This window comes from Pseudorasbora parva, chromosome 15 (assembly GCF_024679245.1).
Source record: "Pseudorasbora parva isolate DD20220531a chromosome 15, ASM2467924v1, whole genome shotgun sequence".
Lineage (NCBI taxonomy): Eukaryota > Metazoa > Chordata > Actinopteri > Cypriniformes > Gobionidae > Pseudorasbora > Pseudorasbora parva.
In genome coordinates this window covers 32,472,024-32,499,296 of record NC_090186.1, presented here as the reverse complement: position 1 = coordinate 32,499,296, position 27,273 = coordinate 32,472,024, and the positions used below count along the sequence as shown (strand labels likewise).

Below are 27,273 nucleotides of genomic sequence, written 5' to 3'. Positions count from 1 at the left end.
TTCATATAAGTGCTGCACACAAAGGGTGCATATTTATTAAAGAAAATTTCAACCAGTTACCACAGTTTTGCAAATTGCTTTTTCACAACAAATGTAAACTAACGTACATTTGTAAAGAGCATCTGAACAAAACAAAATCCTTGGACAAAGCAGAAACAGTTTTGGAAACAATGAAAGGCTGTGTAATAAATGGAAAAACAAAACAGCCTTCATATCTACAGTAAGAAGAACAGTAATGAAAGGTGAACTACAGCTCTTCTCTGAACAAGCAGCAGTGCTTACTGTTGCTACTATACGGTTTATGGTATTAAGTAGACAAAACCACTTAATACAAAATGCGAATAACAAAATAATACATGCACATACAAAAGCAACTCTTTTAAGGTACATCAAAGTTTACATTAGTCATGTTTCTGTTTTTCTTTTTCACTCTCCGGCTCACATACTTCTGCATGGGATTCTTGCAAAACACCAACAAAAATGACCTCATCGTCAGATGCGTACTCCACTTTCAGGGTCAGATGAGTGACTTGTGATTCCTCCGAGTTGGTGCAATCAGATGCATTAGACTGCTCTTGTAAGCCTGTGAAGCAAACTGCCATCAGTTTCACAAGTAGAGCAAGAGTTTACATAGGCCTGCAACAACTGATCCATAATGAAAATAATCAACAACGAATTTGATTTTAATTAAATAGTCGCTTGTCTGCACAGTGTGCCCGGAAATTGAGAAACGAGTGCTTTATATTTATTAGCACTTCAAAAGTATAAGAAATTACTGTGTCTTGCCCTCATGCTTTGACAGATGCACTCATAGTTTTTGAACTAGCTAAGGCAGAGTTAACAATGAAATTTAAAAAAAAAAAAAAAAAATTGAGGGGGAGAGAGAAAGAGAAAGAGAAACACATGTAACAAGAGTAATCATATTTATGAGAGCAGTAACAGTAGTCACTTTTGTTGGAAGATACCATTAATGTATAATATAATTACTATGTTCATACGGGTGATTTGTGAATGCGCGTGTTCATGCCATTTTGTGCTTGTGTTTTTGTTTATCATTTTGTAATAGTTTTTATTTCTGCTTTAAAATAGTAAGCTATGAAAAAAAGAAAATAAAAATTCTTTTGGAATGTAATGTTAACCCTTTTTTGAATATAATGTACAGCATAGCCTATATAGATACACTCCCTATATTAGTTTTCATAGGCTTCCTTTGAATTACACTGTTTGGAATTTGGCAGGATGTGGATACAATTTTTTTAACTCATTAATTAAAATTGATAATATATATTTTTAAATGTAGAATATATTTTTTGTGTAGAAAAGGTGGTTGTTGCAGCCCTAGTTCACAGTTAAACCAGCAATCATATTATCACTTAAAAGAAAATGAGGGGCTTTTTTGACAGTTTCATTTAAATGTATACTTAGAATTCTTACATGAAGATTCTTCATCATCAGGATGGATTTCTGTGACCATCACATCTCCCTGAAGCTGAAATATTCAAAGTAAGGATATATTCAATCAAAAAGAAAACTCAAATGTTTGTGGTCCAAAAATGAACAGTAAGCTTGTAATACCGTGCCATCAGATGCGGTGTCAGACTCTGCTCCATCATCACTTGTCAGAACAATAAGATCTTCAGTAACATCTACTTAAATAAAAAAGTCCATTGTTTCTGTTAGAATGCTAAACATCCACTCTATCTGTTAAAATAGAAATGCTTTTTTTTTAATTGAATAAGGAATTCAAATGAGACATACCATAAAACTCCTCATGTAAGGGATCTGTTTCAAGCTCAGTCTCGCATGCATCCTGTACCTGCAAAAACATGATATGAGAGGAACACCTTTAGCCACAGGTGGTGAAGGTCTTTAAAAAGACAAACAAGAAAAGAGACAAAAGACCTTATCATGGGGAGCAACATCAAGGAAATCTATCAGCAAGTCCACTCGGGCACTCATCGTGGAACCATCTTCTAAACAATCAAATTTTAAAAATTACAAAAAATACATTGTTTGTATGTATGTATGTGAATATATATATATATATATATATATATATATATATATATATATATATATATATATATATATATATATATATATATACACACACTGTAGTAATATTCTCATCAGTGTTCTGTCAGCTTTTACATAGGCCTACTTAAATCTGCATATTTGCGATATTCACCCCAGGGCATTATTTAATTTTATAAAGGCCATTTTTTTAAATCTTATTAAATGTATGCAGCATCTTTCATGCTAAATTCTTACATTTGATTAATAAATTCAGTTATAATAGTAAAAACACTATAGGCTGTTACCAATCAAATTAAATAATTTAAACTGCAAAAAATACAGCTGCAATAAATTATAAGATTGATGTTCTAAATAAAACATGCAATCATACTTTTAAACATAACCGCCAATAGGGGGCAGCAAGTGATCGTCTTCATAAAGGCAGGCGTACACGGTACGATTTTTGCTGTCGTACAAACTCGCAGACGAATTTTTTCTCTCAGGAGAAATCGCGTGGACATTATGTATGCTTGTATGGTGCCACCGTGTGAGAGGAAATATGAGACGAGCACGTTAAGAGCACCTCCCGACCTTACGATGATTTTTAAACATGTTTAAAAAGTTCGGGAAGTCGGCCCGATTTTTACCAGCATATGACTGTTCCCTATTGCCAAATCATGCACGAGCACGTCACATAGGCTCAATCTATGACTATTATTAGCTCAATGGCTGCAAACATACTGCGTTCTCACACACACTTTCTCTCTCACGTGCACTCTTCTCTCTCCCTCTGGTTGTTTCGGTTAAAAGAATGGCTACTACTGTTCTCTGCTTTTCAACAAATCATTTGCACACATTTTTTTTTTGTATCTGAAGCTATAGCAACAACATTGAAAGCTCCGGTGTCTGTGCACAAGAAAACTCGTGTGATCGCGGCCGGCTCGCGGTGCAAACAGTCGTGCCATGTACCAGCTGATTTGATGCGATGATCAAATTAAATGACTCGTAGCGTCTGCAATATCTCACGACCTTCCGAGTGTCCGAATTCGCACAGTGTACGCCCGCCTTAAGCGAGTCATTGAGTCAACATTATTCAAATGATTCATTCAAAACGCTGAATCATTTAGTAACTAAACACTGCCCTAAGTGTTGCTTTCTTTTGGAACTATTTTCGTCGGTGAAATGGAACAAAAAAGGTTGTTTGGATCTAAAATTTGAGTAACTTAATATTAATTAGGCTACTTGTTTATTGAACTAGACTACACCATTCATGCTATACAATTTACAACCCATATTAAAGACGCATCATCAGATGTGAGGAACCGCGGTGCAAGTGCGTGCCGGCACCTTTTACACAGCACCCCAGTTGGGAAACGCTGGTATAGACCCAGCTCCTAACCCAACTTTGAGAATAGATTACCAGCATTATTTATGTTTTTAATCGCCCGATAAGAGTCTTAACGTTAAAAACACCACAAAAAAACCTGATTAAAACGATTGAAGTGTAATCTCACCAACTGAAGTATTCAAGTCATCTTGGGAGTCATCCTGTTCAGCCTGGAGTACAGATATATAATTTAAAGGGATAGTTCACAAAAAAAAAAAAAAACTGCAGTCAATTTACTCGCCCTCAGGCTATCAAGATATGAAAAAATATTTTTTTATTAAGTAGTCCATCTCATCTCAACAGTCTTCTATCTTAATGTGTACTTACACTCGGTACTTGAACAAGCGCACCTTCTCCCAATGTATCTTCTAAACACAAACAAGAAATACTTGAAATGCACTGAGATACAAAATCAAATCAGAACTTTTCATATGAACTCATTTCATATTTCATTCTGTCTTACCATATAAAGACATTACTTTTTATAAAAGTACAGATTCAATAGATTTAAAGGGATAGTTCACCCAAAAATGAAAATTGTCATAATTTACTCATCCTCGCATTGTTCCAAACCCGTAAAACTTTTGTTTGTCTTCAGAACACAAACGTCAAGTCAACTTTATTTATATACAGGGATGCACACATGTATGGTCAAAAAAGAGATAGGTAACGCACCCTCATCCCCAGAAAGACGGGAAGGCGCAGCGCCGAAATCTGGTCTTAGGGAGAAATGTGTTGCAGAGGCAGATACCACAGACATTAAAAGATGCTCAGTGGGAGGCGGGAGGTGCCGGAAAGCGTGCTGTTTGCATCCCTGTATATAGTGCTTTTACAATGATGATTGTTTTAAAGGAGCTTTACAGTGTTAATATACAATACAAAAATATTGCAACACAATTTGATTCGTCTGTACAGTCGCTCTGGAGAATATGGTGATGTCATCAGCTTATTTCAATTTATCATATAGCGACAATGTGAGCAGATCAGTGATATAATTATATTTTTGATGAAATCAGAGATTTCTGTGCCTCCATAGACAGCTATGCTACTACCACTGACACAGAGTTCATAAAGGAAATGTAAAAGTTTAGACTCGATCACTTTATATGATGAACAGACTGAATTTAGGTTTTTATTCACATGGAAACATTTATCAACAAATATACATAGTTATGATAAACGGAAGCTCAAGTACATTCGCTTGATGTGCGAAAACCAATGCAGTTAATTCTTGTTTTGCACAGCAAGTTTGAAGTTCCGCAAGAACCAATGAGATTTCTTTGGGCTTAACCACACAATATGAATTTGTTCCACAAGCTCTATGAACTTTTGGATGTGTCAAAGTGGTAGCTGCATAGCAGTCAATGAAGAGTATAGAAATCTCAGATTTCATTAATAATGTGTGTTCCAAACACAAAAGTTTTAGAGGTTTAGAACAACATGAGAATAAGTAAACGGCAACAATTTTCATTTTTGGGTGAACTTACCCTTTAAAAATTGTTTTATGTATTAGGGCTGCACGATATGAGGAAAAGTTTAATACTGCGATGACGATATGACTTGGGATAAATATTCAAATGTGAATGTTAGCTATACTGTTCCCATGTCTTAGTGCTTTAATAGGTTCTTTGCGAAATATAGAACCAAAATATTGAGTAGTCCATTCCAACTGAATAAAGAAATCAAATAGATCATTTAAAAAAAAATATATATATATTGAACAAATTGCACATAAATGAGTGCTGGCACAAGCTCAACTGCCGCTCTAGGCAAAACAGTCGCGCACTCAAAATTAAAGACGATCTCTGAGATGCATGTGAAAGACTGGAGATTTTGTTAATTTATAAAATTGCACTAAAATAAAAGCTTACAGAAGAACATTTTCAGATTTTTTTTTTTTTAATTCTTAAAACCAAATCCGCACCACCTATGCAAATGCAAATTCTGTTTTAAATAATAAAATAATTAGCTTAGTGGGGGTGCACCCCCTGGTTTCACAGGATTGGAAATGCAATGCAAATGTTTGTTTATTTACATTTATTAATCTTTGGCATTTAGTAATTTATTTATAATAAACACTTTAAGTGGCCCATTAGCAGTATTATTTATATGTTAAATGAACCCGTTTTTACAAAAAACATGAGGTCCTATTGTGACAAGTTCGGTGTGCGTAAAGAGCAGTAATATTTAGTGCCTTTCTGAAGATTCCGTTAATTTCTAAAGCTCATTCCACTCAGCGTCGCACACTCAGCCCAGAACGCCCTTTGTGACATGCTGGTTCGAAAATAGGCATAGCCTATCCGAAATAAATAGCTAGGGCTGCCCCTGACTAAAGTATTTTTTCCCCTATTAGTGGTTCTTTTAAACTGTTGTTCACACAGTGCAGCACCTCCGTGTCATTGTCTGCTATATTTTGCTTATTATTTATAAAATCCAGGCAATTTGGTTGATTAAACATTGATTAAAATTAAGATACAATTTAAATAAAACTAAATTAATTTCAACCAAAACAAAACTTAGCCTAATGAAGTGATTAAAATAATTTCTTCTGACATTGCGCATCTTATGTGTCCTGTTCACTTTTCATAATCAAAGTAGATTAAATACATAATAAAAAAAAAAACATAATATTTAAAAATATGAAACTAAACAGGTCTACGTGTTAATGGCTACAACAAGTATAATAGGCTACAGATAAATTGTTGTTGTTTTATGACCTGTCGCTATGCAGGCTCTTTTATTGTATATAACAGTGTAAACAGCTCAATAGCTGTTTTTTTAAAGGTTTAATGTAGGCCCTAGTACATTGCATTGTGATTGCAAGAAGGATCAACAATGTCAAAACTGTGATGTGCAGTCAAATGTCCCGGTGTGTATGCAGTTTAAACGAGTGTCCTCACCGATATGCTTGTTGTATTTGAGTGATAACTTGATGATGGAAGTGCAATAATTTAAACGATTGTCAAAAAAAAAATTAAATAGGTTATATTAAAATGGGGATTTTATTTTTCTTGTTGCCGCCCTAGGCTACCTAGTTCGCCTATATATGCACGCGCCGGCCGTGATTATAACTTAAACTTTTTTTAAATTACCGTTAGTTCCCCTTCTTTTAAAATATTTTCTTGTAAACTCAACAAAAACATATCTCTTTGAATAAAACGTGGGGAAAATAGCTCTTATAATTAAATAAATAGAAATAAAAAAAGCCATTTAAAATAACTAATTGGTCTCACTACTAAATCCTTAAGGGCTCAGAAAACCAGCACAAAAAATATCTGCCCTCTTGAATTTGCCACCTCTTGAAGTTGTTTTACACAGTACCTGTGTTTGTAACGTGTCATTTCTCCTAAATCTAAAATAATTCCATATAGTAATAAACTGTTTCCCCTTATTCATCATGTCAGGCTGTCTGTTGCGATGTGTTTATCGTGTGAGTTCATATCGCGATGTCGATGAAAATTCAGTGTATCGTTCAGCCCTATTATGTATACAGACATGATACAAACTATAGACCGTACCATGCGTAATAACTGAGGTACCAATAGTTTTTAATAAATGAGTATATCAAGCAAGCTTACTTACCCTCAGAATCTTCAACCACAACAACTGAGAGGGATGCAGACTCCTTGTCTTGAGGCTGCATTTATTTACATGAACACTTGTTGAGACACTGCAAATTATCTGATAACGGCCAGTCAATTAATTTTGAATGGCAAAACAGCATCACACTGTACCTGGTCAGTAAGTTCATCACTTGGATTAATTTGGTCAATGAGCATTTCCTCTTCACCTTGACATACAAAAAATTAAATTTTTAACTCAAATTTGCACTTTTATTTCATTTTATTTACATCATGGTATAAAATAGTAATGCAAGTAATAGCTTTTTCTTCTCTTCATTGGTGGTATGTGATGCAATAATTCTGTTAATAGGTATAAAACTCATACCATTAGGTTCTTCAGACTCTGAAGTGACTGTAGTTCCATATTCCGTATCTGCCTGATGTAGGAGATAAAACTGGTTTCTACATGTGGTTAAATTCCCAAATGCTGTAAACATTTTACTTACCCATATAACACATAATTTACCTTTGAAGCAGTGTTCAATGAGGTACATGCTCCCTTGCTGAGATCTTGAATGGTTACCATTTCAGGAGGGTGTTCAAAAAGAGACAGAGAGAGGGAAAAATGCTGTCATCTTTTAAAGGCATTGGTGGAGAACAATAAGAACGAGAAGTATTGTGTCCTCTATTTTTTCCCTTTAAAAGATATACAAAATAGATTAAATAGAATACATACCAATTGGAACTGCAGTTTCAATGGTCAAAGTCTGCAATTAAAACACTGTATGAGTTAATGCTTTCTAATTTATACACACAAAAACAAATGCAAAAGTAGATTCCAGTATTCCAAACCTGCAGTAGATTCTCTGGCAGAATTTCAAAGATGCTGAGTGGATCTACTACCACCTCAGAATCATGCTCCACAAGCAAAACCTGAAAAATACGCAAAATTGCCTGAAGATGAATTTGAAGCTAGTCAAGTCAAAAAGTACAGGTTTCTTTACCAGAACAAGGACAGCTCTCAAAACAAACATTTGTGAAGTTGAAGGGAAAGATATACTCACCAATGCAGCATCTTCAGAAACTTTTAAAATGCGAGCTGTGCACCAATTCCTCCTTACATGAGACCAGATCACACATTCTGAACCAACAGGCTTCTTCTCTGTTGATCGCCTCAAATAGCCCAAGTCTTCATTAAAAAAAGAAAGAATGAATGTAGACCTCAAGCATAAAGTAAACACTATCTTTAAAAATTGTACCACAAAATGGGTCAAATGCAGGCTTACCTGACTGAATGATCTCATTTGATGGTAAATCTGGCTCCTCGACAATGCATAATTGAGAATCAGTGTTATTGATTAAGAAGCTATCTATATTCTCTGAGGAAATAATAGATGTTGCTCCCTCAGAGTGCTCTGGCAAAACTTCAGGAAAAGGTGTTGCATCAACATCGGTCTCTTTAGCAAAAGCCTGCTGGTTTGTGTCAGACGGACTTGTGGAACCTGAAACTGGTTCATTTTCTGTGATGCATGTGGTTTCCAGGTTGCTTTGTGTTTCAGAGGGCACTATACTCCAAGTATCAGGTAAGGCAACATTTTCAGTATTTATCTCTAGAGGGCTATCCTGTGCTTCATTTTCTGCTTCTGTATTTGTCAGTAAATCAAGTTGCCCTTGTTCAGAAAGTTGCATTTCAAGAACTGAGGTGCACATTTCATTGTCAACATGCTCAGTGTCTGCATCAAGGGTAACTTCAGAGTCAATATTAACTTCAGCAGCCACACAATCATTGACAGACACCAGTTCTGTTCCACTTATGAGTTCTACTGATGGACTTTCAGGACACTGACTTTTCCAATAGCTTCTCATGGCATCATTGATGACAACACCATTACAATCCAGCTTGACAAAGTGTGGCGTCTCAGCACTCCCCATTTTCTCAACAGTGATATTTAAAAGCTTATCATTGACTAGATCAAAGAAGGCATCATCTGCCTTTTCATCCCAGAAACCCTTGGAAAGATCAAAACCTTCAAGCTGGCAGTTAAATGCCTGAGGGGGCACATCTGATAGCTCGGGTGGCAGTGCTTTGACGTTAGCCATACTGACTTTTGATTCATTTCCATAGTCTACAAAGGTAATGGAGAGTGTGTCATGGTCCTTAGATGTTACTTTAGCTCGATACCACAAATTGTCTTCAGTGAAGAGTGCAATGCAAGCACTTCCAGCTAGCACAGAGTCCTCACTCAAACTTAAATCGGATACATTCCCAGCATTCTGTAAAGCATCTGAAATCACTTGAAGTGTGTCCATTGCCACATTTTGGCACCAGAAGAGCTGAGGACCCTTGATAAATGAGGTGTATCCATTGATCATTTGACCAGATGATATATCAGGGTCCTTGTAATGAGTGGAGATATGGATATCAGATGTCTGATGCTTGACACCTGTAGTCAAAAGCGTAGCTGCTGGAGCATCTTCAAGACTGCAGGTGGATCCCAGAACTACACCATTAACATTGAGTTTCACTTCCCACACGCCCCCTGACATTTTAATGAATGTGCACATGACCTTTTCAATGTTTTGATCAATTACTTGTTTGAAGTTGGGTGTAATTTCTTGGTCTACACTGTCGACATTCAGTTTATGTACTGAGCAGTGGATGCTGTACCTAGGAAACGAAGCAAATGATTGATCAAGTCGACATATTTCTGAGGCAGAAATCACAGCTGTGTTTCCAAAGTCAACAAATTCAACGTTGATTTTGTCAATGTTTTTTCGTACTGCTGCACGATACCAAGAGTTATCATCAGGAAACATTGCACAGACCAAGTCTCCCTCACGAATGTCACTTGAATCGATGTTTGCACACCTTGACTGGTCAGCATTCAACTTCTCTACAAGTGAGTAAATGTCATCCTCATCTGCTGCAAACTGAACAAAGAAGCTACAAGGGCTATTGCAATGAGAGATGAATACCTCAGCTTCTAGACCAGGTTTTATTAATTTCATTGGGAGAGACGATTCTCTGAGAGGAGCCTGGGGCTTTGGCTTAAAACCATCAGTTTCGTCAAATGTACGAGGGCGACGTGCATCAGCTCTATCATTGGACTTTCTTTGTGGTTCATTTAGCTTCTGGGAATTGTGGGATGTTCCAAAATCCCTTGTTGGTTCTGGTCTAGCATCTGTATTGAATCCCTGCTTGCTTCGTGGCTGTTTTGATTCAACGTTTCCACGTTGTACTGCATGACTTTCCCAGGATTTTGGAACTTGATCTGTGGGACCTCTCTTTAGAACACTGGAACTTTCCTTTACAAGGTCTGCCGGAACTTGTGCATTTCGGTTCTTTGAACTATATCCTTTGAGTGGGCTTGGGTCATTTCTATGCATTTCATTGTGAAACTTCTGTCTGATCATTGCATTCACTTGAGTTTTTCCCTCATAAAGTTCCATCATAAGCTTTCCTCCTGGTTCTTTTGCCACAATCAAAGCAGTGAAACAATGACTGTCTGCAAAATTCTGAAACCAATTTTCCACTTCACAAGGCACATTTTCAGGCATATCTGACATCCCACATTCAATTGCCTGCACTGGGACAGACATAATCTCTCCTGCTTCAATTGGAACTGGCAGCAAGTCTGATTTATCAACTTCCAATGTGTCGCCATAATCCACAAAATTGATCACCAATGACGGTTTTGAAGACTTTATCTGGCCTCTGTACCAAAGTCCATCTGTGTATTTTGCAAAACAAACGGTTCCAAATGTCTGAGGACACTTGGTCACCTCTAGCTGACGGCAAAGAGAGTTGACCTTGTCTGAAAGTTTCTCAATCTCATCTGAATTCCTAGCAAGATGGCAAAAGAACTGAGTGACACTTTTCACACAGGTGACACTCACTTCCTCTTCACAGCCAGTCTTGACTCCATGTGTTGAATAATAGTAGGTGTCCAGACGAAAGGGTGGAAGAGGAGCTCTCTTAGAGGGTGCACGGTCAGCAAGGCGTCTCTGGACAAGGAGATTGCAGATGCTTTGGAATGGGGTCTCCAAGTCCACCACATTGAACACAACTTTCTGTGAATCATACATTACAGCAAAAATTGTGCATTTCAAAGGCACGTTCATGGATGCTGCTGTATCAACAAACTCTTGAAATTGCAATGTGGCTTCAGGGCTCCAGTCTAATGCCGAGTGGGAAACTGGGTGGATCAGATTATATAAACTACACCGAAAGGCTTGTCCTTTCATCTTCAAAAAGGCTGGACTGATCTTTCGAAGATCTTCAATGGCAACCTTCTTTGTCTGCCCATAGTCAACGAACAAGACATCAACATGAGGCGTTTGGTGTTTCTGAATGACCAAGGCTCTGTACCATATCCCAGTTTCAGGATGACAAGCAACACAAGCTGCTTCCAAAGGAGGCTGAAATTCACTGTGAGCATAGAAACGCTGAATATCTTGCATTAGCACTTCTAAGCATGCAGCATTTTGGGCTTTTTGACACCAGAAGTCATTTGGACTCTCAATGTAGGATACAGTTACCTCCAGTGAACTTCCAATTGGAAATAAGTATTCCTTGAAAACAGATGCACTTTCTGCCACAGCAGAAGAAATGGAAGGCGTCTGAGGTCGGGCGCCTGTCAAGAATATGCCAGTGGTGTGTGTGGTTTTTAAAACACAAGTTTTTACAGCGGAGTTATCCACAAGACTATTTTCACTATCTGCCAAATTTGCATTGCACAACAACTTGCTCACATCATTTTCTCCATCTAAACTCGTGTCTACTAACTGAACCATGTGAGTGTCTTGATGCTTTTCCTGTACCTGCAAATCAAGTACTTTGTCTTCGACAAGTTTTGAAAAGAAAATTGTAGCCCTCTCGTCCCAGTGTTTCAGCCTGGATTTGATGCCATGGAGACAGCACTTTATCGCCACAGCTGGCAGCTGCTGGAATCTCAGAGGCAACTGTCGGAGGTTGAAACGATCAACAAGTTCTGTGTTGCCGTAGTCAAGGAAGTAAACTTCTGCTTTCTTGTCAATTACCTTATAGACAGCCGCTCTATAGAACACACCATCTTGGGCTTTAGCTGCACAGAGGAGACCAACAACAGGCTCTCTTATCAATCCTTCAGTGCTTGTTGGATTATTGTACAGACTTCCAAGATCATTCATCAGCTGATTGAATTCATCAGCGTAATGCTGAGTTTGAACCCAAAACTTTCCAGGGCTGTCAACGTGCTGCACAACAGCCAGATGTGAAGTGTTAGGTGCAAGACTTTCTGTGAAAAAGACTGGTTTGTCCCTCTTAATGTCAGAGTAGGATTCGTCAATGTGTGAGAGCTCGGTTGTCTCCACAATCTTGCTCTTTCGAGATGATGGGCTCTTCTGAACAGCGAAATCTGCAAGGGTCCTATCAGAGCCAAGTGAACATTTCTGTTTCAGTTCAAACAATTTGTTGATGTTTGTGTTCTCCTCTCCATAAAGCGTGACATAGTGAACACCTTCAGAAAGGCTTTGATATTGAAACTTGGCAATCACGGTGCGGTTGAGCAGGAGAGATTTCAGGTAATCAATCTGTGAAGCCGTCCAACCAACACCTCTGTCAACTATTCCATGAAGGGAACACACGTACGTTATGACAGGCATCCTGAAGAATTCAGAGGCAAGAGGCCTGACATTCTCAACTTGTACAAATTGTTTCTTCCCATAATCTACCTGCAAAACCTCAACCACATTGTTGGCAGACATGACCTGCTGCAGCACTGAACGGTACCACTTGCCATCACTTCCTCTGGATGCGCACGGGCTCCCCAAATTCTCAGGTCTTGCAAAATTTCTACCAACTCTTCCCTCGTAATGCCGAGTTATCTGTTCGGTTAACTTTTTCAGCTCCTGAGAGAATACCTTAAGCTGACAGAATATTCTAAACGGACTTGTTACTTCTGTGACCATGACCGTCTCAACAGTATCAGTTTGCAGCTCTGGGTACATGTAAGCCTGTTGCTTCTCAATTTGCTCGATGATCTCAACTGGTTTTGGTCTAATGGAAGAAATTCTCTGAGGTTCTCCAGTTCCATTGTTGGCCTGTAAAGATCTTGCAACAAACTCCTTGAACTGATCACTGTACAATTTCTTTGCAAAGCCCATTTCAAACATCTGTCTGGACAGACAAGGAATGTCAAGAAGGAATGTTCGATGAGGCACAAGAACATCTTGTACTGAAGCATTTACTCTTCGACCACAGAAGGTCTTCATAAACTCTATGGCCATTGTTGACCATTTATTTTCAGAAGACAGTGGTAACACATTGGCAAGAACACAGAATTCAACTTCAGGGGGAAGATAGAAAAAGTCACTTTTTCCCCATGCTAGAGTGTTTACGGTGGCACGCAGTGTTCTGCCTTCATCGATTAAAAACACACTGTACTCTTCACTGTCTCTGGAAACTATACGGGCTCTGTACCATGTTTCATACACTTGAACGAGGCATAAGTCACCAGGGTTTCCATCTGATTCACTGAAACTCTCTCTGGGGTATTGAATCTCCTTTTTCAGCTGCTGATATGCAAATTTCCGGTCTTGGTCAAAATTTCCCCAAAACTCTACCAGAACACATGATGTGTTCATATTAACTCTGGTAATAAGTACAGGTACATTTGAACCTGTTGATGGGAGCCCCGGTATAGAACACATTGTGATTTCCTCTGTGACTTTCTCACTCTGGTGTCTAGGTGTATCTAGAAAGAGAAGGGGAAAGTTGCATGTATTAATACTAGTCCATAATCAAGGATAATATTTATAAATACAATTTTAAAAAATCATATTACATGATTTTTGACATGGCATATTACAGACAACTGGTGTCCTAGTTTAAAAGTAATTATCAACTGTAAAATAGATAAAATAAAGAACTGCAATGTTTGATGGTGGAATTACAGGTCCTTCTCAAAAATCATCATATTGTAATAAAGTTCATTATTTTCCATAATGTAATGATAAAAATAAAACTTCCGTATATTTTAGATTCATTGCACTCCAACTGAAATATGTCAGGTCTTTTATTGTTTTAATACTGATGATTTTGGCATACAGCTCATGAAAACCCAAAATTCTCAAAAAATTAGCATATCATGAAAAGGTTCTTTAAACGAGCTATTAACCTAATCATCTGAATCAATGAATTAACTCTTAACACCTGCAAAGATTCCTGAGGCTTTTAAAAACTCCCAGCCTGGTTCATTACTCAAAAGGCAATCATGGGTAAGACTGCCGACCTGACTGCTGTCCAGAAGGCCATCATTGACACCCTCAAGCGAGAGGGTAAGACACAGAAAGAAAGTTCTGAATGAATAGGCTGTTCCCAGAGTGCTGTATCAAGGAACCTCAGTGGGGCCCTATAAAATCCGTTTTATTTTTCCCAAAATTTCGTTTTTTCCGTTTTAATTTTTGCAAATTACGTTTTTTCCGTTTTAATTTTTGCAGATTCCTTTTTTTCCGTTTTAATTTTTGGGAATTCATTTTTATTTTTACCCTTTACAGTTATTTTAGTCAAAAAAGAGTGTAAATATGAGTTTTAATGTAAATATAATACAGATGCATAAAACAAAAAATAGGAATGACCTTAAATTTATTGAGGTAACAAACCACATTTACTTTTTAGGACAAATATTGCACTATGCAACATAACACTGCACTTTATTCATTAATATAAATATTAATGGTTATGAGCTTTAAACTTTCCAGTAAAATACATTATATTAGTTTATATAAGTTAAAATGAAAGTGCTCCATTAGCTTTTCCTTTCAAGTAAAAAAATTAATAAAGAACTTAAAAAATTAATAAATCATCTTTTACATACAGTACTATTAAGAAAAACATTTGAAGCTGAAAATTAACATGAAAAAATAACATTTCACCATGAAATCACATAGTGAATTTTTCTGTGGGTTTAACAATTACTATTATGATCCAGAGCTGTGAAAAATTAAAAATAAAATACACAAAAACCCAACACTGCCAGAAGTTTTCCTCCCAACTTCAAAGGCCCCTTTAAACCTCTAGGCGCCACGGTCGAGTATACTCCACAAGATCCGTCACTGAATTAAACGCCGATTTTGTCAAATAGGGTGTCAAATTTCATTCAACCTCCCCTCCACTAGATGGTAGACATGTCGTGCTTCTTCCCTGACTCATACAAACATCATGATTCTATACAAAATATACGAGCAAGAGCGCATTGAATCAGTGTAAACAAAAGCGGAGCTGACGTGCGAGTGAGCTGTTTTATCAGAGCATTGTCAACGTCAGCGAGTATTTGCATTAGATTCTTATTACTATTATTATTTTCTAATGGCATCAATAAAGCTTTCCCACAACAAAGTGGTGGGTCTTCTATTCGGGGACCCTGATTCTGAAGGGAAATACGAGATGGTGATTCTGAAAGTGAAACTAAACCTAACGTTACACTAAGCACAAACGGTGAATCATTTGCCCAATGTAGATGGTCCTTTGTTTCCCAGGGGTCCGAGTGTTCATCGCAAAGTTAGCAGGTGTGTTAGTGTTGGGAATGAGGCGGCCGAGGGAGATTAAGGGTGCGTTCACACTTGTCATGTTTGGTTCGATTAAAACGAACCCTGGTGCGGTTGCTCGGTTAGTGCGGTTCATTTGAACATATGTGAACGCTGCCACCCGAACTCTGGTGCGCACCAAACAAGCGGACCGAGACCGCTAAAAAGATGGGTCTCGGTCTGCTTCCAAACGAACTCTGGTGCGGTTCGATTGATATATGAACGCAACACGGACCAAAGACATGTAAACGGACCAAAAACCGGACGTATAATGTCACAAGATGCCACGCATAATGCAGCTGATTTGACGACGCGGAAAGATCGGTGTACGTTATCCAAAATGAGTAACTTTAACGTTAGAGGGCAAACGTAGAGCAACGAGGAAGAGCCTCATCAATATTTGGTCTGACGAGCATGTTTCGAAAATGCTAGAAAAAACACAGAAAGCATACCTGGCTCTTCTCATCAAAGTTCCTGTGTTGCCCATTATTAGCAGGTACAGACGACAGAACGGCCGTCTCTTTTGCACAACGGAGGAAATCCTGCTGCTATTTTGAATGTTTTGAACATTTTATGAGCTCTTCATGAGTTCTCAGCGGGTAAAAATAATGCCACATGTACACGCATAAAATGATCGCGTTTAATCCAGCACACAGCGTTGTTTTGAACATTTCATGAGCTCTTCATGAGTTCTCTGGTAAAAAATAATGCCATATGTGTTACACGCATAAAATGATCGCGTTTAATCCAGCACACAGCGTTGTTTTTTAATGTTGTGAACATTTCATGAGCTCTTCATGAGTTCTCTGGTAAAAAATAATGCCATAGTACACGCATAAAATGCCCGCGCGTGTAATCCGCACACAGCATTGCTTTGCATGTTCGGTAAACGAGCTCCTACCTCATATAAACCGACCAATCAGGTTGTGAGCGTCTCCCTGTGCCTTTGGTTCGGTAACTTTAGGTTCGCTGTTAAAAATGCCCGTGTGAACGCTAAGCGGACCAGGACTATTATGTTTGTTTTTGTTTTTTGGTCCGGACCAAACTAACCAAACGAACCGAACTACAAGTGTGAACGCACCCTGAGTCTTCTCACCGCGATCGTGGCAACAGAATTATGGTGGAGACTTTATCTAATGCCACTGGGTATGTTAGAAGAGGTCGAAGTATTCATAAGCAAGTTCGAGGGCAACGTGGAGGCAGGGTGGGGAGTCAAAATGACAATAACAGTGGCCGTGGCTGTGCACACTCGGCGGCGCGTGAGGCAGATCTGGACGCGAGCAGATGCGCTGTGACACGGGGCAGAGAGGCTATTATGTATAATATATATGTGCCCTATATATGGAATCAGAGTGCTTACTGTATGTAGTAAATGGAAAATCTCTACAGCAAAAGGCAAACCGCTACATGCATTCGGTTTGTTTCTACCATTTATTAGTAAGGATTTACACAGTTTGTTTACTATTTACCTGAACATTCAGTATTGTGCAATATAGCACACAGAAGGTAAGAGACATTTTTGGGGGAAAGAAATGCTGCATTGTATCATTTAAACGTGGCTTTTCATGAAAATTCTATAATCCAAGATTGCCCCCATGTTATGACGTCATATGCAAATTCGATGGGAATCTTTTATCACTTTTAAAATATAGCCTTTTGAAATTAAGATGTCAAAATCGAATGTTTAAGGAAAAAAACTCTGGCGCCTAAAGGATTAAATGATTAAAACGAGAGGCTTATCTTAACTTTAAGGTTACTTTTATCATGTAATCTACCCATATACAGCGTGTTATGCATGTGTGTTTGGAACAGAGGGGAACACAGTTGCATTGGCAGCAGATATGCTGCCTAATGTGCCTATCATAAATCAAAGCACGAGAATGAAAGGGGTTGAGCAGAACACCGGATAATCTGACAGAATGGACAACATTTGTCTGTATTTGCAATACACAAGCCGCGGTTCAGCTGCGCGTGACCAATGCTGCCTGAGCACAACGGCCGCGCGGCTCCCGCTCTTCATACGCAAAGCTTCTGCACTGCCTGCGCGTGCAGTGTGAAACAGTCATTAGCGTCGAGTTTCTTAACTTTTTCGCTGACGAAAGCAGAGCCGTAGAGACCAACTTCGCCATACTTTCATTGTTTTGAATAGAGCTGAAATGACGGGAGAGGTTGTGTCGCCAAGATTTGCTTCCCCCGGTCTGCATTTTTCTCAGACATACGTTCTGCTCCCACACAAAACAAAATTTTATTACAAATATGTAAAATTACAGGAAAATCTGCATTAACACTAGATTCCGTGTTATTATGCAAATTCCGCCTTAATATACCAATTCCGCAATTCCGTCCGCAATTCTGTGATCGTGGAAATTATAGAGCCCTACCTCAGTGGGAAGTCTGTGGGAAGGAAAAAGTGTGGCAAAAACCGCTGCACAATGAGAAGAGGTGACCGAACCCTGAGGAAAATTGTGGAGAAGGACCGATTCCAGACCTTGGGGGACCTTCGGAAGCAGTGGACTGAGTCTGGAGTAGAAACATCCAGAGCCACTGTGCACAGGCATGTAGGACTGGGATGGTTACCGTTTTACCGCGGTCACGTGATGCCTACCGCGGGTCTGCGATCGTCACCACCATCACCACAAAAAAAAAAAAAAAAAAAAAAAAAAAAAAAGTTTACATTCCAGTCTTCATATTTTCTGAAAAACTAGCATGTTCACTTTATTGTGATTTTTGTATAAAAATATATAATTTACTATAGGCTACTCTGTATTTTATCTCTTTACATAAATATATTTTCTAGGCCTACTTAAAAACTACATTTTGTTATTTTACTAACCCGAATAAGGACTCATCCGCGCTAGTTTGCATGTGAGGGGAAACTTTGCTTGCTTCGAACTATAATATTGACCCAGTGTTTTTTATGTGAATGCGGGTTTACGTGATCAAGTACAAAGCTTTTAAGGGAAATAAATTCGCAGATGTTACATCGCAGCCATGAAAACAGGCTATGGATTCATGCCGATTGAGGGAGGGAGGGAGGCGGAGCCCAATTTAACATTTGCCAGCTTTTTAATTCTGTTTTGCAATCTGGTCATCAGATTTTTCGATTTCCGTGAATTTTAACAATAGGCCTAACGTTAGTCTATTTTATCCCACGTGACATCTCGTTTCTTTTTCCAAATCTTCACTCGCGGCCGGTGTTGTGCCGAATTTTGACCCCCTGCCAAATTATTACCCCCCTCAGAAAGTCGACCACCACTGAACAAGACACACAAGCTGAAACATCAAGACTGGGCCAAGAAATATCTCAAGACTGATTTTTCTAAGGTTTTATGGACTGATGAATAGGGTTGGGCATCGAGAACCGGTTCTTACTTGGAACCGTTTAAAAAATAACGATTCCATTGGAATCGTTTAGAAAATTTATTTTCGGTTCCGATCTTCGGTTCCAAGCGCACAAGTTTTGGTTTCCATGGCCACCTGATTTCCGGTGCTTGCGCGCCCGCATGTTCTTTTAGTCATGGAAGCACGGTAAGCGGCTCTGAAGTGTGGCTTTATTTCACTTTTAAAAGCCTGGGTCGGCACAGTGCAACTAGTGTTGTCAAAAATTTCGATACTGAAATATCTGAAAAGATACGATAGCCTGCTCAGCCTACACAATCGATCCCAGCTGCTCTCCTCTCCTCTCTGACCGACAGCGAGTTGACACGCAGCCGCATGTTCTCATTCAGCCGGTTAACCTCTGAACACGACGGACGCGCGTTCTGCTGGACTTTTCCTTACGACAGCGTGTTAGGGTGTGTGATCGGTCTGAATTTCGCACGGGATTGCACATAATTCTACGAATCCCCGCAGATTTCAAGCTCACATCTGAAGCGCACACACACACACACAGCCTACCGTAATAAAGCCGCCTCTGACATACAAGTGCAAATATTCGCTTCTTTTTACAGCTTATTATTGGTCAAATACACTCAAACAAATTCTCAGTGCACATTTTGAACAGTATTTAAACACAGTCTTAAACAATTCAGGAAGAATTGAAGAATGAGTAACAGGAACAGTGTTCAGGATCAATGAGTGCAGCAGTTCTTAAAGGGACAGCAGTCATTTGTTATTTAAAGTCAAACTACAAAAAGACAAACGATCACGCTGCTTTATTTCACACTGATCAACGTGTGTAACTTTAATGGTTTTATATGAAACTATTTAATTTTTTGCAAAAACATTATCCAATGTTATTTTAAATTTATTTAGCCACTGCGTTTTTTTATTCAGTTTCTTACCTGAATGTTAGACCTACCTGAAAAAATAAAGCAGTCTATTTCATTTATATCTTTTATTCTATTGTATTTATTTGTGCTATTTTTTGTAATATGTATCTTTGTTTATTCAATTTACCATTCAAAATCAAGCTTGTGCTGTGTGTAAACTATTGCAACACAATTACCCCGTTGTAAAAAATACATTGAGTTAACAAATATTTGTGAGATAATTTTAATAGTAATTGATCAATGTTTATATATGAGAAAAAGCTTAAAAGCTTTATTATATAAAGTGATCTCTTCAGAAGAAATGTTTGATTGCCTAGACTTTCAAAAGACAGACAAAAAAAAAAAATTATATAAAAAATATCTAATTGACAGTATATGCAGCGTTTTTCCCCATTGTATTGAAAATAGCATTGAATATCGATGTGACATGTTTTGACTCCACCCCTCAAAGAATCGGAATCGAGAATCGAAAAGAGCCGGAATCGAAAGTAAGAATCGGAATAAGAATCGTTCAAATCAAAACGATGCCCAACCCTACTGATGAAATGAGTGAGTCTTGATGGGCCAGATGGATGGGCCCGTGGCTGGATTGGTAAAGGGCAAAGAGCTCCAGTCCGACTCAGACGCCAGCAAGGTGGAGGTGGAGTACTGGTTTGGGCTGGTATCATCAAAGATGAGCTTGTGGGGCCTTTTCGGGTTGAGGATGGAGTCAAGCTCAACTCCCAGTCCTACTGCCAGTTTCTGGAAGACACCTTCTTCAAGCAGTGGTACATGAAGAAGTTTGCATCCTTCAAGAAAAACATGATTTTCATGCAGGACAATGCTCCATCACACGCGTCCAAGTACTCCACAGCGTGGCTGGCAAGAAAGGGTATAAAAGAAGAAAATCTAATGATATGGCCTCCTTGTTCACCTGATCTGAACCCCATTGAGAACCTGTGGTCCATCATCAAATGTGCGATTTACAAGGAGGGAAAACAGTACACCTCTCTGAACAGTGTCTGGGAGGCTGTGGTTGCTGCTGCACGCAATGTTGATGGTGAACAGATCAAAACACTGGCAGAATCCATGGATGGCAGGCTTTTGAGTGTCCTTGCAAAGAAAGGTGGCTATATTGGTCACTGATTTGTTTTTGTTTGGTTTTTTAATGTCAGAAATGTATATTTGTGAATGTTGAGATGTTCTATTGGTTTCACTGGTAAAAATAAATAATTGAAATGGGTATAAATTTGTTTTTTGTTAAGTTGCCTAATAATTATGCACCGTAAGGCCATCCTTAAAAATATTTTGGTTTGCAGTAACAGTAAAAAAAAAAAAAAAAAAGGGTCGGTAGGTAGGTCTATTTTTTTTTTTTTTTCAAATTTTAATACAAAAAAAAAGTACATTTTTGGTAATGGTGATTACGTAGGTATGAATTTAAACAAATTGGCATATCATGACATCACTGACTGGGTCTTCAAGCCGTGCCTTCGGGCGCATAGGATAATTGCAGGCTATAGACCACAAACAAATTGAAATATTTGTCAAAAACATGTTTATTGCAAAAATTTCAGGTGCATTCGTTAAGAAAAGGGTCCAACCACCAGCTAGCTGTCATTGACTCAAAGCTGTCAACCCTCCCTTTTTTTCCGGGTTTCTCACGTATTTTAGCTCTTTCCCGCTGTCTTCCTGTTTTAGTATTTTTCCGTGATATCTTTCTTATTTTTACGCTCGATTGTGTTAACTCAGAACAACTATCTGTGTCTCTGAAGTGGCTTTCACTTCTTGCTTTCACTTTTTTATTTGAATATTAAAAAGCAAAAAGTTGTTTTTATGAATTCAATTAATTAAGTAGCTATAACCAACTCTTTACTGGTAAATATTACAGTAAACAAACATCGCAGACAACGGCAGACCATTTTTTTTCAGACGTTATTTTATTTTTGTAATATTATGTATTGTCTCTCAGTTTCAGTACGGTTTGGTATTTGCCATGCTCAGGGACAGAAAGAACTACTGTCAAATAAAAATAAAGAAAATAAGAACAAAAAACTTAAATACAAGCAGCAGCACAAATAAACACTATTTGAGCAAAGATGCTAATAAAATAAATGCTTTTAAGGTTTTCCAGGTAGGTCTAACATTAGTTTTTAGGTAGAGAAATTGAATAAATTAATCAAATGTAAAATAACTGCACATTTAACTGTTTAAATTAAAAAATAATCCTTATTAAACGTACAAAAGCTATTCAATCATGAGCAGTGAGTGAGTCCTTATCTTTTGTTTGACAGACATTAGTAAAGGCTACTGCCCCTTTAAGACCTAATACAGAGATATGCATCGTCTTTCTCGACTGTATAAAGTTCTCTTAAGGCATATACAGACTACGTCTGATGGATACTCATCAAGATCGACATGTTGACATACTTTTTGTGTGAGTTTGTCCGTTCAAACGCAAGACTTGAAAGAACTCAATATTTGCGCGCTGTGAGACGTGCGCGCGCTGCGCACAGAGACAGATCTTCTGCAATTCACTGCAGAGTTCTCATTCGCGTCTTCTGGCGAATATACTGAGTGATGATGGCGAAAATGACTGGTCATACGGCAGCACTCGCATGCATTGAACACAGTTTACCAAGATAGACCGTTTTGCCCACTTTTTCTTTTATTATCGCTGTTGTAGTGCACGTGTATCCATCAACAGAACCATACATAAAGCATTATTTTTCAAGTTACAACCAGTGCCGCCGCTCCCACCACGCACTGGGGTTGAGCAAAACACACGCTACCCATAGCAAAGCGTTATGACAACGACATTTCAGACTGACAGAGACAAGATAAACGGCTTTTCCACCATTTGTTACTGTTTTGTACACGTTGTTATATTAATTATAATTCAAAATATGTTTTATTCGCCACAATATAGTAATGATAAATGTTGAGAGGGGCACTTTTGATTCATTTTCAAAAAGGACAGGGGTTTAAAGCCCTCCCCTCTGCAGTGCACTTGCCTGGCGTGTGTAACGTGTCCATGGTCCTCCTGACTCCTGTCACACAATGCGGCGAAATCTCCGACAGGGCTTTAAAAGTCTAACGTTACAGTGAATGAGAGTATGAGCCGAGCCGAAACGAACGCACGTGCAAGCCATAGTGTGACATCCGTTAACCAGTGTAAACATAGATGACGTCACGGGTTTTTCTATAAACGAAAGAACGTAGCCTTCGTTTGTATGGCCCAGGCAATTTATACATTTATAATACTTACTAAAATATAATTCATATTATTTTATTACTGTTGTATTAGTTGTTTGAAAAGTAAAAAAAGAAATTGGTCGGTCTTAAAGCCAATTTACAACCGGCAAGTCGGTCGGACTAAAAGGGAAAAAAAAAAAAAAATTGAGTCGGCCCTAAATTGACAGGGTCGGTCGGGTTACGGCAAACAAGAATATTTTTAAGGATGGCCTGGTCGGTCTTAAAGCCAATTTACAACCGGCAAGTCGGTCGGACTAAAAGGAAAAAAAAAAAAAATTTGAGTCGGCCCTAAATTGACAGGTCAGTCGGGTTACGGCAAACAAGAATAAAAAAAAGTTGTTGTGTGAGGAGAAACAGTGGAAAACAGAGCAGGTGAGAGAGTTGGCTCAACGTTATACGCTAATGCTGTACTCAAAATACAATACTTTGCAGATAATTATCATGTATCAAGCAATCGCAAAGCTGGTATTTGTCATCTAGGAGTATTGATACCAATAACAAAAACTAATAATAACTTCAGACGATCTGGCTTAAGTCACACTCGCCGTCCACATTAGACGTTAAAGCCAGGCATAGGGCGTAACGTTACACGGTGCTGTTTTTGCTGTCAAACGAGCTCACAATGTTTTTCTCTCGCGTGGACATTGTGGATGCTCGTATGGTCGTGGCTCGCAGCATGTGAGGAAAAACAAGACGAGCCGAGCACATTTCTCGCACCTCCTTATCTCACAATATTTTTTAAACATACAAAATAAAAAAATTCAGGAGTCGGCTCAATTTTCACCAGCATGGCTGTCCCCTATTGCCAAATCATGCACAATCATGTCACAGGCTAGATGTATGATTATTATTATGCTATAGCTCAGTTGCTGCTACTATACAGTGCCTTTTACACACACACTCTCTCTGGTTGTTTCTGTTGAAAGGGCTGCTGTTCTATGCTTTTCAACAAATCATTTGCACACAAGTAATGTTTTCTATCTAAATCTAGCAGCAACATTGAGTCTCTGTTTTGAGTCTCCAATCTCTGTTTAACGCAAACGCTCGTGTGTGTGGTCGCCCGGATCGCCTCAGTTACGGTGCTCAGTTCACGCGGTTTCTCCGAGCTGATCGTCTAACAGATCCATTACAGACCGTCACATCTCCCGCCATGCCACAGACAGTATAACGTGTTAGTGATCCTTTATTCACTCATTCTGTGTTATGGGTTTATTTTGTGCTGATTCACCGTCGATAGTGTGAGGATGTATGACGTTTTGAGTATGTATTTGAGTGAACGATGTACATATGTATAATGTATACATGGTTAGGCCTGTCACGATACATTTTGCTGGACGATAAATTGCCCACGATATTATTGCGATAAACGATAATATTGTCTTTCAGATAACATTTTCATCTAAAATAATGATAATGGCATAAAAATGCAGGTACCCCTTTTCAAAGATCAATAAACTTTAATTTCTAAAGACTGCTGCGCACGGACTGGGACTGAATAATTCAGACTGACAAAATAATTACATTCTTCTTCTTTTAAATATTAATAAAATAAATAATGACATTCTTCTTCTAAATAACAATAAAAATCATAAAAAGAATCTTACAAATTGTCATGCAATTATTAATGTGAATGAATGGTATACTCCACATCACATCATCCTATCGTACACCCCAATACATGTGCCGTGATACGAAATTAAATGCTAATTGTTTCAAAACGCGTGCTGTAAAATAATGCACTGTGATGGTAATTTATCATCCACACAGCTTTAAACTTCTGGAGTGCACTTCTCAACCTCCACGCTATTAACAGTACTCTTAATTTGGGTCAATATTTGTTTTGTTTATTTGGGTGCCTTTAATCCCACTCTTTAAACTCCCAAATAAAACAATTTCGCTTTTTTTTCCACTTCCCTGGTAATTGTCTCGATGGGCGTGTCTTAATCATCTCACTAGTTCAGTAGTCAGGGCACTGATCAGGGAGTCAGCCCATTGACTTATGTCCTAATCAGTGCCCTGACTAGTGAGATGATTGAGGCACGCCCGATCTCCACGTCGGAGAAGTTTCGCTTCTTTGCCATCTCCCGTGTGTCCATGGTGTAAAATGAGGGCGTGGGGGAGGCGGAGACCTGAATATATAGGGGCGTGTTATTCTTATGACTATCGGTTTCAGCCGTGGCATTTATCAAGGGCAGGTATTGCATACACCTGGATTTCAGAGGTGCGCACAGCTTCATAAATCAGGCGATGAGAGGAGTGTAAGCATAATCTTACGCCAACATATACGCCTGTTTCTACGCAAGATTGATAAATGAGGGCCAATGTCCTGACAGGCTGGACACAATAATTTTCCATGACAATGATAAATTTAAATAGAAAAACTACCCAAAATACACTGATTACTACAGAATACCAACCTATTCTGCACTGAGCCAATGCAGAGCTTGGCAGACGACTCCCTCTCGTGATGTAATATGACGCGATGTTGAAAAAAAAAAACAGTGTTTTTTACAAACAGCCAACGAAACGGCCACTTTATCTGCTAAATTTGTGCCCTTATGTCTTTTAAAAACATTTTAAATCCTGCATTACCTTTTCATATGGCATTTTCATACAAGGTTATATGTTCATCTCACTTTTTTTAACCTGCAATATGCTCTTTAAAGAAAAAAATAACAATTACTACAATTAGTTGATATGAGGCCATACAAACTGCATACATATAATAATTATATAATATAAAACTATAAATTATAAAAAAAACAATTCAAAGAAAAATTTGATTTTACAATGTTTTAGGAAAATGGTTAAAAAGTAAATAAATGACATGTGGCTGTTAATGCATGAAATTCTATATAAATTGTATACATCCGTCTCATAAAACTAACGTTACTGTTCTTTCGGTGGTCATATCCAAAAATTTAAATAAACAAAATACGTTACATCATCAACCTTGTATCTGGCGGCAGCACTGTTATGTAATTCAAAATGCATACTGTATTTATTTTCATGCTGTTCATAGAATAGGCCAAGCAGTTCAATAGATTGAATTGAGTAACTTCAATGTTATGTTCAACGTGACTGTGTGAGACAGGATACAGGACAATACACTATTAAAATAAAAAAATAAAAAAATAAAAGTGCACTATTAAAATACAAATTAGAAAAGCATTTAGCTGAGGTTTTATCTAACACTACTTCATTTCATACTTTTTTTTTTAAGGATCACATAACTTGACAGAGCCAATATATAACCTTACACATTAACCCCTCGGTTTATCTCCAGGCACCAGCTGCAGCAATTTAACATTAACAGTATAAAAGTAACGAGGAAATTAACGTTATAAGACGTGCTTTTGGAAAGTCTGTCAGCTGACTTCACGAGATCTTTGAGATTACAAACAGGTGCAGCCTCTGATTAACAGTTAGTGACACAAGAAATAGACAAGTCAAATAAAATGAATTGGTTGGTATTCTATATAGGATCACTAATAACTTGATAATCAATATTTTACATTGCTATAGTTAGGTTACGTTACATGCGCCAGGTCTGACAGGGTGCCGTAAAAGAGAACGTGAATGAAAAACTGGCAAACAAGTCAAGTTAACGCCAACGTTAACTTGATTCCGCCTCAAGCACAACAAAAAACAAACAAACTTTTACATCCAAATGTATTTCTTACAAAACGTTTTCCCTACAGCAGTAAATTACGTTAACGTTAGATTACATAAACTGAATAATATACCATCCACTGTTGTGACTTTCGTCAGCGTTGTGCGACTGGCTAAAACACGACAAAACAATGTCGATCATCTTGATTAGCAGATATTTCATAGAAATGGTCTAACGTTACTTAAAAAGAACATTTGTTACACTCACCAATTTATGGTAGATCCGCTTTTATCTCACTGTTGACCAACGACATCTTGGCTTCTTGTCATGCGTCGAGGCGGAATAAAGGCACGAGAACTGAACAAATTATTTTCAAGTGATACTAAAATTAGTTATAGAGGACAACTAAGATTAAGTTACACAAAAATCAGGTAAGGCATACCATTTCTACAAACGATGTTTAAACGGAGAAATCAAGAGATGCGAGACTATAAACTACTGTCGCTTTCGCGCCTAGTTCTCGCGCGTTAAGCTGATTGGATCATTAATGGTCAGACGGAAGTGCATTAAAAACGGAGGCAACAACATGGCGTTTCCTCCACTCGTTTATAATGCTATATTTTAAAA

The 27,273-nt window shown here is 38.1% G+C and overlaps 1 protein-coding gene across 6 annotated transcripts; it reads right to left on the bottom strand.

Annotated features, from left to right (window-relative positions):
• Positions 1-120: 120 nt before the first annotated feature.
• On the bottom strand, positions 121-27,187 carry tdrd6 (tudor domain containing 6). Of its 6 annotated transcripts, none has more exons than XM_067417816.1 (16): positions 26,914-27,187; positions 8,253-13,700; positions 8,031-8,155; positions 7,819-7,899; positions 7,703-7,733; positions 7,493-7,536; positions 7,352-7,421; positions 7,138-7,193; positions 6,986-7,040; positions 3,731-3,771; positions 3,531-3,573; positions 1,903-1,973; positions 1,759-1,816; positions 1,576-1,649; positions 1,435-1,489; positions 121-583 (listed from the first exon to the last, which is right to left on the bottom strand). In XM_067417816.1, exons 2-16 carry the CDS (start codon positions 13,654-13,656, stop codon positions 402-404), a joined length of 6,390 nt encoding a protein of 2,129 aa, XP_067273917.1. In that variant the 5' UTR covers positions 13,657-13,700; positions 26,914-27,187; the 3' UTR covers positions 121-401. The 6 variants fall into 6 exon arrangements, with proteins under 6 accessions (XP_067273917.1, XP_067273918.1, XP_067273919.1 ...); XM_067417817.1 differs by having other exon boundaries at positions 1,576-1,646; XM_067417818.1 differs by having other exon boundaries at positions 1,903-1,970.
• Positions 27,188-27,273: the final 86 nt, after the last annotated feature.